Genomic DNA, 13318 nt, shown 5'->3' with positions numbered 1-13318 from the left:
TGTGACCCTGGTCACAACAGTTTGGACCAGTAGATTTAGACCAATAGTGTAACATTCCTATACTTCAGAAAATGTGGTTATGTCATGGCAGAGACAGTTTTCTATAATTTTATTTTGTATCCAGAAGTAACCAGAGCTGTCTGTTTCTTTGCAGTAAACACACAATAACTTTATAGGGTTGTTTTGAGAATTAAGTGAAAAAATGTGAGTATAATCTATAACACAGAGTCTGGCACATAAAACTAAAAAATGTCGTTCTTCATAGTAATGAGAGCTCCAAAGCCATTAGTGTCACAGGTGAGATCAAAAAGTCTCAGCACCCAAAACAAAACCCCAAAGTAAATGAGTATAGTTGCAGAGTCATGAAGCCTCACTCTGCAAGGCTTTTAGCTCTGAGGCTATGAAATATATGCTCCTGGGGCTTTAGTCTAGAAGAACTCACTGAACTCCTAACCTGCAGCTTTCTCTTGTATTACTCTGTATGAGTGGAAAGTTTGTTGTTGCTTTCTGGCATGGAGGGACTATGGAGGAGCTATATTAGAAATTTTAGAATATGTTACACAGAACTTTTCCGGTATAACTGAAAGTAGGGCTATGATTGGATTCAGGGTATGGAAGATTCTGAAAATAAGAAGAGAAGCTGAGTATTAGCACTGAAAAACTGGCCTTGGAGCACTGGAATGATACAGAGAAATGATGACCAAAGATGATGGCCTTGATGAGGAGAATCTAGAACAGAGAGGCCATTCGGAAGGCCACAGGTCTAATTTAATCTAGAAGTTCCCAATGCCCTCAACCAGAGCAGTGGTGATAGGAAATTAAAAAGTGTGAGTGGACACTGAATTGCATTTTAAAGGTCAAGGCATCAAATAAAGTTGGTGACTGAATGTTGGGAATGAAAGAAAAATGAGTGCCTGACAGTTTGGTAGAGTGAGGAATGGTGGTGCCACTGCCAGAGTTACGGGAACATGTTTCGGTTGAAGGTCCGAATTCATTTTTGGATTTCTCAAACTTGAGGTGATCAGGGGATTTTTCAGTGGAAATGGTTATAGCGCAATGTTGATACAGGACTGGAACTCAGATTAATAGAAAGAAGATGAGGCTGAGATCAACAGAAAGGTAAGCTCTGGAGCCATGACATTAAAAAAAAAAAAAAGTTCTCAGTGGGGGGGCTATAGAGGAAGAAGAAGTCCAAGGCCCACGTCTTGGAAACTGCCCTATGTCTAAGAGGTATGTCTAGTAGTGATACAGAAGAGCAAACCCAGGGAAAGTAAGAAAAGTAAGGTTGATAAGTATCTGGAAAGCCAGGTTAGTGCCAGGCAGAAGAAGCCAAGGGAAGACATTTTCCCTCAGCAAAGGCTTCTATGAGGTAATATCTGGAACAGAATACTGATGTCAGTAGCAATGTACAATGTTGTGGAAGCAACACAAATGAGCTCAGAATACTCTGGGTGGCCTGCGTAGAGCCTACATCTTTCACAGCTAGGCTAAAGTTCATTTAGCAAGACCCTCATAATGACTGACAGCAAGCGTTTGCTAACACTTCTGCGGGGGGTGGGGGCAGACTGGAAGGACAGACAGAGCACTTCTCTGAGATATGGGGACTTACCTAACTCATCCCAGAGTTGCCTGCATTTATCTGTCATGCTTGTTCCTTGCTGCCTCCAGAGTGTGAGTCGTGGGTCAGCCATAAACTGCTCAGTTATCAGCGTCAGCATCCTGGCTCCATTGGAATCCCTCATCCGCAGCATCTCTCGAACCTGACACATAAGGAGGGGCCAGGGGTTGGTGACTGCACATCATAAAAAAGCAGGAGAAGGAAGGGGAGGAGAAGATGAAGTATCTAAACATAACACACCCAAAGAGCCAAAAAGAAGGTTTCTTGTTCTATAAGCAAGTTCTCTGCATATATCAAGAAAGCATGCTGTGCACAATGAGATACCACTTCACATCCACTAGGATGGCTAGAATCAAAAGTCAGATAACAACAGGTGTTGGCGAGGATATAGAGAAATCAGATCTCTGACACACTGTCGTGGGAATGTAAAATGATGCAGCTACTTTAGAAATCAGTATAGTAGTTCCTCAAATGATTCAATGTAGAATTACATGACCTATCAGTTCCTATTGTAGAGAGAATGAAAACACATGTCCACACAGAAACTTGTATGAGAATGTTTATAAAAGCATTATGCATAATAACCAAAAGGTGGAAATAATCCAAATATCCACTAACAGAGAATGGATAAACAAAAGTGGTCTAGCCATACAACAGAGTATTAGTCAACCATAAAAAGGAATTAAGTATGGATACATGCACAACATGGGTGATCCTTGAAAATACTATGTTAAATGAAAGAAGCCAGTCACAAAAGATTATGTACGATATTATTCTACTCCTAGGAAAGCCCAGAATAGGGAAATCTATAGAGACAGAAAGTAGATTAGTGATTGCTTAGGGCTGGAGGAGGGGGAGTGAGGAATAAGGGAAATGACAGGTAAAGGGTATAGGGTTTCTTTTTAGGGTGATGAAATTGGTCTAAAATTGACTATGGTGACGGGTACATATATCTGTGAAAAATTAAAAACCACTGAAATGCACACTTTAAATGGGTGAATCATCTGTCACTAAAGGCGTTAAGAAAAAAAGAAAGAAAGAAAACCTGCTGTGAGAGCCCAGAGTTCTAAAGTACTACATCTCTTCAAGGCTTTATCTGGCAGCCTTGGGTTCCAAGCTGAGGGATGGTGTCTTCCTGACGAAAACCCCCAGCAATGTTAATTGATTTAGAATGGAGCAGAAGGAAGAGGACTACCAGGGTGAGGCAGTAAGGATCCCTGGATGCCACCTGCTCTTACCAGATCTACTCTGATCAGCCTTCCCATTAGTTTTCGAGGATTCAGTACAGATAGGTCAAGTGAGCTAGATCCAATGCATGAAGCCAGAAGTATGGTGAGCCCAGTTTACTTAAAGAAAAAAAAAATACCCTTCATATCTTACCTTGGCAAACATTGAATTGAGTTGCTTCCCAGAGCCATAGTAACCACCCTGGGAGAGGAAGAGTTTCACTTGTTCTTTCACCTGTTCCTCATCCAAATGCCAGCAGTTCTCATCATCGATGCTGGCCCCAGCTGTGGGGTCAGGGGCACCTGTGAGGGATGGCAATGGTGAAATGAGTCCCCTGAATTCATATGCTACACATTTGGCAGAAGGGGTACTTTGTGAGTATATTCAAAAGTGGATGGCTTATTCTGCCTTATTTGGGAGCTTTGTCAACTGTGTGGTCCTAAATAATTAATGTAAGAGGGCTAATGCTAGTTTCATACTCACTTATGTCTCAGTCTTATCTCCTTCCAAGGTCTATAAATACCATTCCAGGGGGGGCAAAAAATCCCAGAAGAAATGCACAAACATGAAAAAGTGATTTATTTTTTCCCTAGGAGGGTGACTTTTTTTTTTCCCTTCAATTTGCCATCCTATGACATTCAAATAAACCTTAAAGTACAGGTCACAAAATTCTGTGTCATTATGCAATTGTAGCTTCTCAGCAGAGTCAACACTTCTAAATCTCTAGAAACTTGCCCCTTAAGGCAAAGTCAGAGTTGCATGCAAGGTGAAAAATTTTATAAACTTATACTCAAAATATCTTTCATATCTGGACTCACCACACCACCTTCAAACAGTTTTGGTTATTTACACACCTCTCTCCCCTCATGCCCTGTTAGCTGCTTGCTCACAGCTGAATCAGCCACAGCACTGTGCTGGTAATGTGACAGGCACCTAGGGAATATTTATGGAATGAAAACTGAATCTTCTCTCACTTTCTCAAAGACAGAGTCCTGTGTTAAGTTTTTAGAAACCTGCCTCCAAGTGTTAAAAGGCTAAAAATCAAACGCTCTCCAGGTGTGGCCATGCAATAGATTAGAAATTCATGTCATGAAACCATAAGAGACTCTTAATCTCAGAAAACAAACCGAAGGTTTCTGGTGGGGGGTAAGGATGGGGTGGCTGGGTGATGGACATTGGGGAGGGTATGTGCTATGGTGAGCGCTGTGAATTGTGTAAGAAAGATGATTCACAGACCTATACCCCTGAAGCAAATAATATATGATATGTTAATAAAATAAAAATAAATAAATAAAGTTTCTCGGAAGGAGGAAAAAAATAAGAAATTCATGTCATGTTTCATCTCTCAGTCTACTTTTTCTCTTGTCTTCCTGTATCAAAGCCCTGATTAAATGAAATTCAGGTCTACCCAGAAGATGCTCTTTAGTTAAGCTTTTGTAGTGCATCTATCTTTTTCTCCAAGAAACCAGGAGGGTTCACACATTCTGTTATTCTATAAGTACTAATTAATACATATGACTGTCCAGTTTATGCTTATCTACCATATACTACTTTTCTTCGAATGTATTGTTCTAGATAGTTCTAATTAGAAGTCTTCAGTGATGCACCATTTTTATTAAATTAAGTCCATATGCCTTAGCTTGGTATTCAAGGTTCTCCAAGCTCAGGCCTTATCTTTTTTTTATAGTCTTGTCTACCCTGTATTTATGCTATGTTTCAGCTAGGAACTTAGTGTTCTCAGAAATCAACCACATTTCCTTATGACTTCACCTCTGCTTTTTCCTTTTTTTCCCTCCCTCTCCTGCAACCCATTCTTCAGCCAAACAAATGATACTTCTTATTGACAGCATTGCCTGGGCTCTAGAGTCAGGGCTGCAATGAGCAATGGAAACCATGAAATAAGTATAGAGAAAGGCCAACACTGGCATGCTTCATGCACTGCTTAGTTCACTTGGCAGGAGAGGCTCTTTTTACCCCCTCACTAAATTAGCTATATAACCCATTGCCACCTGTCAAAAGTATGTCCATTTTATGCTCAAAATACATATAAAAGGAGTAATACTCTTAGCACTTTATTATTACTTTTCTTTTTTTTTTTTAAAGATTTTATTTATTTATTTGACATAGAGAGATCACAGTAGGCAGAGAGGCAGGCAGAGAGAGAGTGGAGGAAGCAGGCTCCCTGCTGAGCAGAGAGCCCGATGCGGGACTCGATCCCAGGACCCTGAGATCATGACCTGAGCCGAAGGCAGCGGCTTAACCCACTGAGCCACCCAGGCGCCCCTATTATTACTTTTCTTAAAGACCTGTTGCATTTTATTCTGCATCAGAATTGTGAATTTCTCATATATTCCCCAAATTGAAGTTTTTAAAGAGTAAGTGTTTAGTTTTGTACCTCGCAGTGCCTGGCTTATTACAGCACTGAGTTAGCATTTATAGAATAAACAAATACATGTCTCACTGACCGTCCAGATTTAAGCTCCAGGTGGGCAAATAATATATCTTATACTTCTTTTGTATCCCTAAAGGGGCAAAGCAGAACAAGTATACTACTTATTCTTAAATACTGGTTAATAAGAGCCATATTTTTAGTGCTTCCTGTATACCAGAGTCTAAGAACTTTTTACATATATCCTCACTAGAACATACTCTCCTTGAGGGCATAAATGGTTTTATTTGTTGGTATATTTGCAACCTGTAGAACAATATTTGGCACACAGTAGGTGCTCAATGATTATTTGCTAAGTAAATTCCAATGAAATTTTATAACTCCATAAGGTAGTATTATTATTCTAATTTTAAAATGAAAAAAACTAAAGCTTATACAGGTAAGTAATATAACATATATAATAATATGTACTATAAGTATAACATATATGATATACATATACATACATATAACATATGTAATATAAGTAATATAACATACATAATATCAGCCAGTATCTATATGCTGGCCTCTCTTCAAAGTCTGTTTTTTGTTTTTTTTTTTAAAGATTTTATTTATTTGACAGAGATCACAAGTAGGCAGAGAGGCAGGTAGGGAGAGAGAGGAAGGGAAGCAGGCTCCCTGCTGAGCAGAAAGCCCGATGCGGGGCTTGATCCCAGGACCCTGAGACCATGACCTGAGCCGAAGGCAGAGGCTTAACCCACTGAGCCACCCAGGCACCCCTCAAAGTCTGTTTTTTCACTACAACACTGAACTTCAGCCTCTAGCCTCATAGGCCTGAGCATGGAGAGCCACAAGCTGGTTTCAGGCCCTGGAACATAAAGTTGGATGGTGTCTATGAAGATAGTCAAATCCTTTCTTGGCCTATTCCACTGTATAGAATATAGGATTAGGCATTTTCCACTTAGTGAAGATGATAGAGTTCTCACCAGTACAGTGATTCTCAAATGTTAATACATAGAATAATCATCTGGGATTTGTGTTAAAAATGCAGATTATAGTCTCACCTCTAATGATTCTAGTTGTCAGTAGTTCAATAAAGACATAACAGAGATAAAATGAGGTATATTAGGTATAAACCAAGGACTGGGCCTTTGAGTACCTTGTTGCCAAGGATGGGGATGAGGGAAGAACAGAAATGGTGCTCCAAAAACAAGCAGAGATGGTTTGAATACCAATTCTGACTCTTCGGTGGTTTGATTAGGATGTAAAAAAGCAGGAACAGGACCCAATCTCCCAGGGGAAATGGCCTTAATTAACTGGCTGGAAGTGGGAGTGATAACCCCCCATAAAAGTTCAAAGGGGTATGGAGAAAACTGGAGAATCTTTTGGGCCTAGGTGGTGGTAGTGGCAGTTTATATAAGGCACAGTTTATAAATGCACAGTATACGAACCATAGAAAACTGCTGGGAAGGGTTTGGATAAGGCAAAGTCTTGGAAGTTACTAACATTAAAATTTCAACTAGAACTTTAGAAGGGTTCACTTATTTGATAGGCAAAAAAGGAAGGTAAACCATGTAAATGTTTGCTGATCTATAATGAATGTAGGAGATGAGAAAGAGGGCTGCCAAAATGGCTGGTTGCAGCAAAAAAAAGGGGAGAGTCAATATTTGAGGCATCCAGGTAACACTACTATAAGGAGTTGGTGTGACTGTTGAAGGAATTAAAGTCACCTGGGAGAGCATGAGGCCCCAAGGAGGATTTTCTAAGATATTTTCATTGACTCAACCAATATTAATTGAGAGCCTACTATGTGTCAGGATATGTGCCAAATATTTAATGTACAGTGGTAAACAAAGCAGATATAGTTCTTATCCTCATGGAGCCGGTAGACCAGTTGAGGAAAGAGACGTTAAACAAATAATTACATATGGACATATTTGTGTGGGCAGAAAGACAGGTCAAAGTTTTCCCTGAGAAAGTGGCATTTAAGTGAACACCCAAGGAATGAATTAGGAGTTAGTCTAGCAAAGAGTGGAGGAAATACTGTGTGTATTTTTTGCTCAAAGAAGCAGGAAGTCATAAATTATGGTGGTAATTAAGTACAGTCATAATAAGGGGGAAAGCATAAGAAGAGTAAGAAGAGTATTTCCAGAGGGAAAATCACATGAAAATGTAAGCAAAAGCCAGATGATACAGGTTTTATAGGCCATATGAAATCTGGACTTTACCCATGACAAAATCTGTGGTTATAGAAAAGTAACTCTGGATAACTGTGTGGAGACTGGAATAGAAGGGAGCAATAATGGAAAAAGAAAGATAAATTAGACCTTTAGGTGGGAGATTATGGTAGTTTGATTTAGGGTGATTGTAGTATCAATAGAAAGAAGGAGAAAATGATGAGATACATACTTTGGATGAAATATACTTTGCTCTGTTCTACAGGAAATTTCCTTACCCTTATTTTCCATCACTTAGTTTTTAAAAAAATTGCCATTATATTTGTAATTTTCATTAGTTCTTCCTGTTGTGTGAATTTGTTTTTACAGCATCCCGTTCTCATTTCATGGTTGCAATATCTTCTTCTAATCTAATGATAATGTTATTAATAATTTCTCAAGGTTTTCTTCTCTCTGGATAGTTTCTATTTCCCCCAAATTGCCTTTCTATGTTTGTTAACTTTGGTCTGTATCTTCCACAATATTCAATGTTGTTGACCATTCCCTTGTTGAAACAACTCAGTTGTTCCCTCAGTTCTATAATGACTTTGATAATTTCTAGCTATCTTTTTCTCACTTCTCATTCTACCTTTCTCATTCCTACAATGACTTCTGTTTTCATCACTGTATATGCATGGCTGTATTCATTCAATAAACCCTTATTAATTTCCAGGTACCATGCTGGGTGACAGAGACTCAGAAATTAGTAAAACATGGTTCCTGACCCTACTCCTCAATTACCTCGCTTTTCTCAAGGTATCCAATCTCTCTTCATGGGTAAGTAGCAACTGAATCCCTGATTAGATTCTATACCAGAGAATCTCAGGGTATAGAGTTACCAAATCAAATCACTTAGCATTGGCGGGGAAAGGGGGAATGGCGCCTGGGTGGTTTAGTCGTTGGGCGTCTGCCTTCAGCTTGGGTTATGATCCCAGCATCCCTGGATGGAGCCCTGCATCAGGCTCCCTGCTCTATGGGAAGCCTGCTTCTCCCTCTCCCACTCTCCCTGCTTATGTACCCTCTCTCACTGTCTCTCTGGCAAATAAATAAATAAATAAAATCTTAAACAAAATAAAACAAAATGAAAAACAAATCACAGAGCATTGAGCAGTGATCGAGGTAGAAAAACAGTCTACCAAAGGTGACAAGGCAAAACCTAGGTTCTACTTCCTAGGAGAAAAACACAGAAGAGAAATAAAGGGGTTTCAAGGAAGTGAAGAGCGCAGCAATGCCTGGATCCATTCTTGGGATTAAAAGCAGGCAGCTACCAGTTTTAGAAATCTTATTTCTGCTTTTTAAGTCTGTTTTGGTGGGGAAGAGGGTTTGCGAAAGGGAATAAGGAAGATGGTCTAAGTATTTAAAGATTTAGCAGGGAAAAGAAATGTGACTGTGCTAATAACTACAAAATTCTGAATTTTGTCCTCAGTTCCAGATCCACATATCCAACTATCCATCACAGATCTTTTCCTAAATGTTCTATAAGCCCCTCTAATTTATCATCTTCCCAAATTTATTCCTCCTCCTATGTTCCCTCAGTGAACAGCAACATTATCATCAAATTCATCAATACTATCCTAGCTAAACATTCTAGAATTCAGTTTTCTCCCATCTTTCTATTCTTTTCTTTACTCCTGACACAACCTATACACCTGAATGCTGACCAGTCCAGGTTACCTCTAAGATATCTTTATTCTCTGTCCCCCTTTTTTCAGTATCATTGTTGATTATCAACATTGCTTATTAGAAACAGATTAGGAAAGGCCTGTGGAATACTAGGAAGCTGGGTGTAGAAAAGTAATATTAGTATGGAATAAACACAAGTATGGAAGTAGTAGTTCCTGGGGAAGGTTAAGAATCATATCTCAAGGTCAATGTGGTAATGTAAGCCCAATTTCAGAAAAACACATAATAGGATACTGAGATGGGAGGGTCAAGGAAAGATCAAAATTGCTTTAGCCCAGTGGGAAGAGGTAAGAGGGAAGAGGGCTGTTTTGGTGACAGCAGTGGTATAAACAAGACAGGTATAATATACCTCCTTAACCAAGGTGGTCATTAAAAGAAAAAAGGCAAGAGAGTTTGGAAATAAGCAACAATTCTGAGAAAGAGCTAATGGGAATAAAGCATAAGAGATCATAACCTAGTTATTGGGGTACAGAGCAGTACTTCCCTTTAATGCTATAGACATTGCGATGAGGCAGAACTCAGGTCTCTAAGAGCTCTGGATTTAAGGAGGCCACAGAAGTAGAACAGCCTCCCTGTGTGGGATAAGAGATAGGTGAAGCTACTCTTTATAAATAGAGAGAGCTCAGTTACTACATATACACCACAACTTTCTGTATAAAGCAACAAAAGATTATTTCTGCTAGGTAGCAAGAGTTCCTGGAAGCTCGTCTGAGTATCTTTGTTTCTGAGGAGTGCTGAGGTTGTGTGTAGGACTTGATTAGTTCTATTGGACAAATGGGAAAGGCAGACCCTCTAGCACACAGACTACAGTATTATACAGGCCACCCACCTGGTCTCCTTGCCTCTTTTATGCTGGCACCACAATTATCTTCTAAAAATAAAGAAGTACTATAAAGAAGCATAAAAACCTTGAGTTCTGAAGTCAGGTGAGCCTGGGTTATAAATAATTTCCTATTTTATGAAATGGAAGTGGTTAAAACACCTATTTCACAGACTAGTTTTGAAAGCTAAATGAATTGACATATATAGAGTCCCTTGGGTAGTGCCTGGAACATAGTAGAATCTAACAAACAAAATGCCTTCTCAAAATTTTTTCCTATGATAAAGTTCTTACAATCTGGCTTCGTTAGCATCTGTTTCAACTTAGCTATCTTTTCTACTAGATTTTAAGCAACTTGAAGGCAGGAACCATGTCTGTTTTATGCCTTCAATAATCAGCACTATTTCTTGCACACAGCAGGTATTCAATATATAACCAAAGAAAAAGTGAACATTGTATCTTTCTTCATCCATGCACCCTCCCATTATATATAGCTCATAAGCACAAGGCTAATAGATGCTCTTTAGAATAACCCTGATGTTATGTGGGATCCTAAAATATTAAGGAAATTCTCATATCCATCTAATTTCACTGAATGACACAAACTATTTCAGGCATTCACACACTCCTGAATATTCCAGGCTCCTGGGCACAGGGATTATATAGACAAATAAAGTCCATAAACTACATCAGTATATAACTCTAACATTCTCTGTCCTTTTTGCCAAAACCTTTATAAGGTAGACAATTGGACTGCTTTAAGAAACTAAGAGTTAAATAGTTGTTTAGATAGAATGAACTCATTAAGGTATAAGCAATTACAACTGCAAAAATATCCCCCCCCCAAATTTGAACCTCCAAATATGCAACGAAGCAACAAAGTAGGCTTTTGTAAAAATCTGTATAATTACCATGCACTTGGTTGATTTCGGAGTTGGAGGATAGAATCTCATCTGCCAGTTTCTGTGCAGTAGGAAGAACTTCAGTGTGGTGGGCCGTGATTAAATATTGAATAAACTTTTGTAGCTGGTCCCTATTCATCTGGAAAAGGGTTTCTGAGATAGGAAGACGCAATTTGACTTGGTCTGGTTTACGGATCCTGTAGAGTGAGAGCGCTACCACATGAGCACAGTAGAATATGTCTTTGTTCCCACAGCCACATGTCACTGAAGTGATTTTACATCGATCAAAACTGATTGCAACTTTGTAAGTCACTGCTGGTTCAGAAGGAGTAGCTGCCTCAGTTACTGTGCCACTGAGATGGAAGCCTAAGGAAACAAAGAAAGTGTGTTTAGAGATTCTGTAGTAAGAATCTTGAATATTTTCATTTTGCATTTCAATTAATCAATTCAGAAACTTTTTGCTGAGTATCTCTATCTTTGTAGTAGGCTCTGCCATAATACACAGGTCAATGAAACTCAGATATAGCTCATAAGGAACACAATATCTAGAAAAAAAGTCCTTACTCTGGAGTCCACAAACCTGAACTAATTCTGAAAACTTTTGTTTCTACATGTGTACTTTTGCTGAGGATGGAGATGGTTCAAAGCTTTCATTATAGTCTCAAAAGGTTATCAAAGAATCCCAAATAAGTTAAGAAACTCAGGTAGATTTTAAGCTCTTTGGGGGCAAAGACAAGTCTACAAATAACATCAGTACAATCTAGATTAAGGTGAGTGCTATAAATGCAAGAGAAACCAAAAGAATGCCATGAAAAAGGACAGGAGTAAGAACAAGGAGACTATGACAACATTTATTCCTCAAAGCATACAATTCCAAAATGGTGGCCATGTGGAACACATAAAAGGCAAGAAACTTCATAAAATATGGAAAGCACAGCTTGCTGTAGTGAGATTAGCAGTGTTACACATCTATTTACTAGCACATAGCACTGATAATTTTGAAATGTAAGGAGAATAATTCAGTCATTCAAACCAAAGTTTAATGAGACCTTAAATATCACACTGCTAGGCCTAGGAATATTATTAAAAGAAACAGGAGAAGAATATCAAATATCTGTAAGGCATCTATCATGTAGCAGGATTGTAACTGGTGCTTTTAATAATTTATCACAACATGATGAAGTTGGTATTATTTTCCTTGTTTTCTTTTTTTTTAAATTAACATACAATGTATAATTTGTTCCAGGGGTACATGTCTGTGATTCATCATTCTTACACAATTCACAACACTCACCATAGCACATACCCTCCCCAATGTCCATCACCCAGTCACCCCCTCCCTCGCAACCCCCTCCCCTCCAGCAACCCTCCGTTTGTTTCCTGAGATTAAGAGTCTCTTATGGTTTGTCTCCCTCTCTGGTTTCATCTTGTTTCATTTTTCAGTCTCGTCCCCTATGATCCTCTGTCTTGTTTCTAAATTCCTCATATCAGTGAGATTATATGATAATTATCTTTCTCTGACTGACTTTTCAAGTTTTTATTTAAATTCTATTTCGTTAACATACTGTACAATACAGGTTTCAGGTGTAGAATTTATAAACAACGCCCAGTGCTCATCACAACAAGTGCCCTCCTTAATACCCATCATCTGTCTAGCCCATTGCCCACCCACCTCCCCCCATCAACCCTCGCTTTGTTCTCTATCATTAAAAGTCTCTTATGGTTTGTTTCCTTCTCTCTCTATCTTTTTTTCCTCCCCTTCCCATATGCTCATCTGTTGTGTTTCTTAAATTCCACATATGAATGAAATCATATGGTATTTGTCTTTCTCTGGCTGACTTATTTTGCCTATCATTATACACTCTGGCTCCATCCATGCAGCTACAAATGAGAAGATTTCATTCTTTCTGATAGTTAATATCCCATCATATATATATATAATCTTCCTTATCCATTCTTCAGCAAATGGACATCTGGGCTTTTTACACAGTTTGGCTATTGTTGATAATGCTGCAATAAACATTGGGGTTCATGTACCACTCTGAATCTGTATTTTTGTACCCTTTGGATAAATACCTAGTAGTGCACAATAGCTGAGCTATAGGGTAGTTTTCCTTTTAACTCTATACTGTTTTCCAGAGTGGCTGCACCAGTTTGCATTTCCACCAACAGTGCAAGAGGGTTCCCCTTTCTCCCCAACTTCACCAACACCTGTTGTTTCTGGCATTAATTTGAACCATTCTGACTGGTGTGAGGTGGTGTCTTATCATGGTTTTCATTTGTATCTCCCTGATAATGAGTGGTGATGGACGTTTTTTCATGTGTCTGTTAGCCATCTGTTCGTCATCTTTGGGAAAATGTCTATTCATATCTTTTGCCCATTTCTTGATAGATTATTTGTTCTTTGGGTGTTGAGTTTGATAAGTTCTTTATAGATTTTGGATACTAACCCTTTATCAT

At 38.8% G+C, this 13318-nt stretch overlaps 1 protein-coding gene across 2 annotated transcripts in view; it reads right to left on the bottom strand.

Moving 5' to 3' along the window:
• Positions 1-13318, bottom strand: part of ZSWIM5 (zinc finger SWIM-type containing 5) — a 213750-nt gene that overhangs the window by 60496 nt on the left and 139936 nt on the right. For both annotated transcript variants that reach the window (XM_032361603.1, XM_032361604.1), the window contains exons 2-4: positions 10868-11224; positions 2999-3147; positions 1610-1760 (exon numbers count right to left, since the gene is read on the bottom strand). In XM_032361603.1, coding sequence (XP_032217494.1) covers positions 1610-1760; positions 2999-3147; positions 10868-11224 — 657 coding nt within the window. The remainder of the gene's footprint in view (positions 1-1609; positions 1761-2998; positions 3148-10867; positions 11225-13318) is intronic.

This window comes from Mustela erminea, chromosome 10 (assembly GCF_009829155.1).
Source record: "Mustela erminea isolate mMusErm1 chromosome 10, mMusErm1.Pri, whole genome shotgun sequence".
In the NCBI taxonomy this organism is placed as follows: Eukaryota; Metazoa; Chordata; class Mammalia; order Carnivora; family Mustelidae; genus Mustela; species Mustela erminea.
The sequence above is the reverse complement of the archived record's forward strand: the minus strand, read 5'-3'. Positions and strand labels throughout refer to the sequence as shown.